The sequence below is a fragment of the Sinocyclocheilus anshuiensis genome, unplaced genomic scaffold, assembly GCF_001515605.1.
Source record: "Sinocyclocheilus anshuiensis isolate Anshui unplaced genomic scaffold, SAMN03320099.WGS_v1.1 scaffold28, whole genome shotgun sequence".
Classification (NCBI taxonomy): domain Eukaryota; kingdom Metazoa; phylum Chordata; class Actinopteri; order Cypriniformes; family Cyprinidae; genus Sinocyclocheilus; species Sinocyclocheilus anshuiensis.
Genome location: NW_015555724.1, coordinates 980679 through 982953, shown reverse-complemented (window position 1 = coordinate 982953; position 2275 = coordinate 980679). Strand labels below are relative to the sequence as shown.

At 36.9% G+C, this 2275-nt stretch overlaps 1 protein-coding gene across 2 annotated transcripts in view; it reads right to left on the bottom strand.

Annotated features, from left to right (window-relative positions):
* The window catches only part of LOC107672585 (protein-methionine sulfoxide oxidase mical3a-like), a 94361-nt gene that overhangs the window by 37164 nt on the left and 54922 nt on the right, over positions 1-2275 (bottom strand). The window contains exon 20 of one of the 2 annotated variants that reach the window (XM_016465836.1): positions 1667-1768. The exons of the other annotated variant lie outside the window; for it this stretch is intronic. Coding sequence (XP_016321322.1) covers positions 1667-1768 — 102 coding nt within the window. The remainder of the gene's footprint in view (positions 1-1666; positions 1769-2275) is intronic. 2 annotated transcript variants of the gene reach the window in all.

Genomic DNA, 2275 nt, shown 5'->3' with positions numbered 1-2275 from the left:
CAGTAGACATATTTTGGTTTACAAACTGTATTGTTTCGTCAGTTAGTCACATTAGCACTCGGCTAACGTATCCACCATTATTGTTTTAAGTGTTCAAGGTTTAGCAGCTAAACTTTAGCTGTGGGCACAATTCGCTCATAAGTGTTTTTGTATTTTATGTCATTATTATAAGAATGGATTGGAGCACTATATTGTTGTTTTATGTAAAGGTGCTTTGTCAATGGTAGCGCTCGCTAACTTGCTCAAGGACTCCTCTCTGTACCAATCACAACAGGCTTGGCCAGCTAACCAATCAGAGAAGAGTAGGCTTATGGAAGAGAGGGGTTTGCTCCGAACTTGCTTGGAACAAATCGTTCAAATCATTGGCAAATGACTCTAATATTAAATGTATATTCTGAGAAAATTACAATGTTTTCTGACCTTAGATGCATTTAAACCAGTTGTAGGGGACTCAATATTAATACACTCAACACAATATTAGGACACTTTAAAATACAATATGACCTGCTCTTTAATGTCAAAGATGCTGAAACCACTATTCATGCTTTTGTCTCATTTACCTGCAAGTTCTAATTTCCAGGTTACAGTATATTCAAAATTCTGCTCCTAGAATACTCACCCACACCAAGCGCTCTGCCCACATCACCCCAATTTTGTTCAATCTCCACTGGCTTCCGGTTGTATATTACTGTATATTAGATACAAAATTCTCCTGCTTACTTTTAAATCGTTGCACAGCCTGGCTCCCCAGTATCTCTGTGAACTTCTCCCTTACACCCAACTCGCCCATTACACTCCTCTGATTCTGGTCTTTTCAGTATATCTCTGTATCACCTCGTTTCAATGGGGGGTAGATCATTCAGCGGTGCTGCATCCAAACTATGGAATTCTCTCCCCCGATCTCTCCGCAGTGTCAATAATATTTCTGAATTAAATCACTAGTTATCTGAATGTTATCATTTGTAAGTTATGTCCCGCATCCCTTTGTTTTCTGAATGTTATTCATATTTTGCGTCCTGTTTTTTTTTTTCATTCTAATTTTTTCACTTGTATTAGTGTTTGTCATTTTTGTTTATTATATTGAGATTTTTCTTTTCAAATTGTATCTTTACTGTAAAGCATCCTTGAGCACTGGAAAGGCACTATATAAATAAACCTTTATTATTATTCATAAAAAATCCTGAAAAAATTATAACGTTTTCCACATAAATATCAAGCAGCACAAGTGTTTTCTACATTGATAATAACAAAAAAAAGCACCAAATCAGCAAATTACAATGATTTTAGAAGGATCATGTGACTGAAAACTGGAGTAATGGCTGCTGAAAATTCAGCTCTGACATCACATTTTAAAATATATTAAAATACAAAAGTTATTTTAAATTGTGAAAATATTTCAGTCAAATATAACATCTTTTTTTTTTATCTATAAGGCTACTTCAACTCGAACAGACATGAAACTAGCTTTTGAAACCGCATTAAGACTAAATGAAGAAAAATGAACATGTAAGACATATTTCAACAAAACAAGCTTAGTTAAAAAAAAAAAACAGTTCATTTAGTCACAAAGACAATAATAAATATGGATGAGTAGAGAGGTAAGTAGGTACTTAGAGTGTTAATGGTTGATGGGAATCTGGGAACATGGGATTGTACTACACTTTACCTTCCTCCATGCAGGGACTGGAGCCAGCCGCACTGACTCTTTCAGAGAGGGAGCGGCCGGAGAGGGGGTCAGTATGAGCCCCAGATTGGGCATGGAGTCCCCCTGTAACCAGTGGCACGTGCGTGTGATGAGTTTGACGTTGTATTTTGTTGTTGCATTCAAGCACGCCGCTTTTACAAGCTATTTAAAAGCGAAGGAAAGCTAGGAAAAGAGGGAACGCCCCCGCCCCCACGGTGATACCGGTATTACCGGTGTTGTCATACGTCGATTAACCGGTGGGGAAATTTCCTCACCGTCACAACCCTAGATTCATCCCACTTGGTTAAACAAACCTTATAACCATATGGGTTTTTATGCTTGCCACATAAAGAAATCACCCAAATAGCACTGCAAAAGTAATGCTGATTCACAACGTGATATACTAACACTGCCAAAAACTACTTGAAATTGACAGCTGAGTTTGGCACAGTAACAGTACATATGTTCATGTAGTACTTTGCCTATTTCCAGGTAAGTAAAGATGAATTTTTGATTTAACTGAAGTTTAAAATGAAACAGTAGTTTGTACAGATTGAAGGGCTAAAGTTCAATCTAGTGTTATTGTTAACT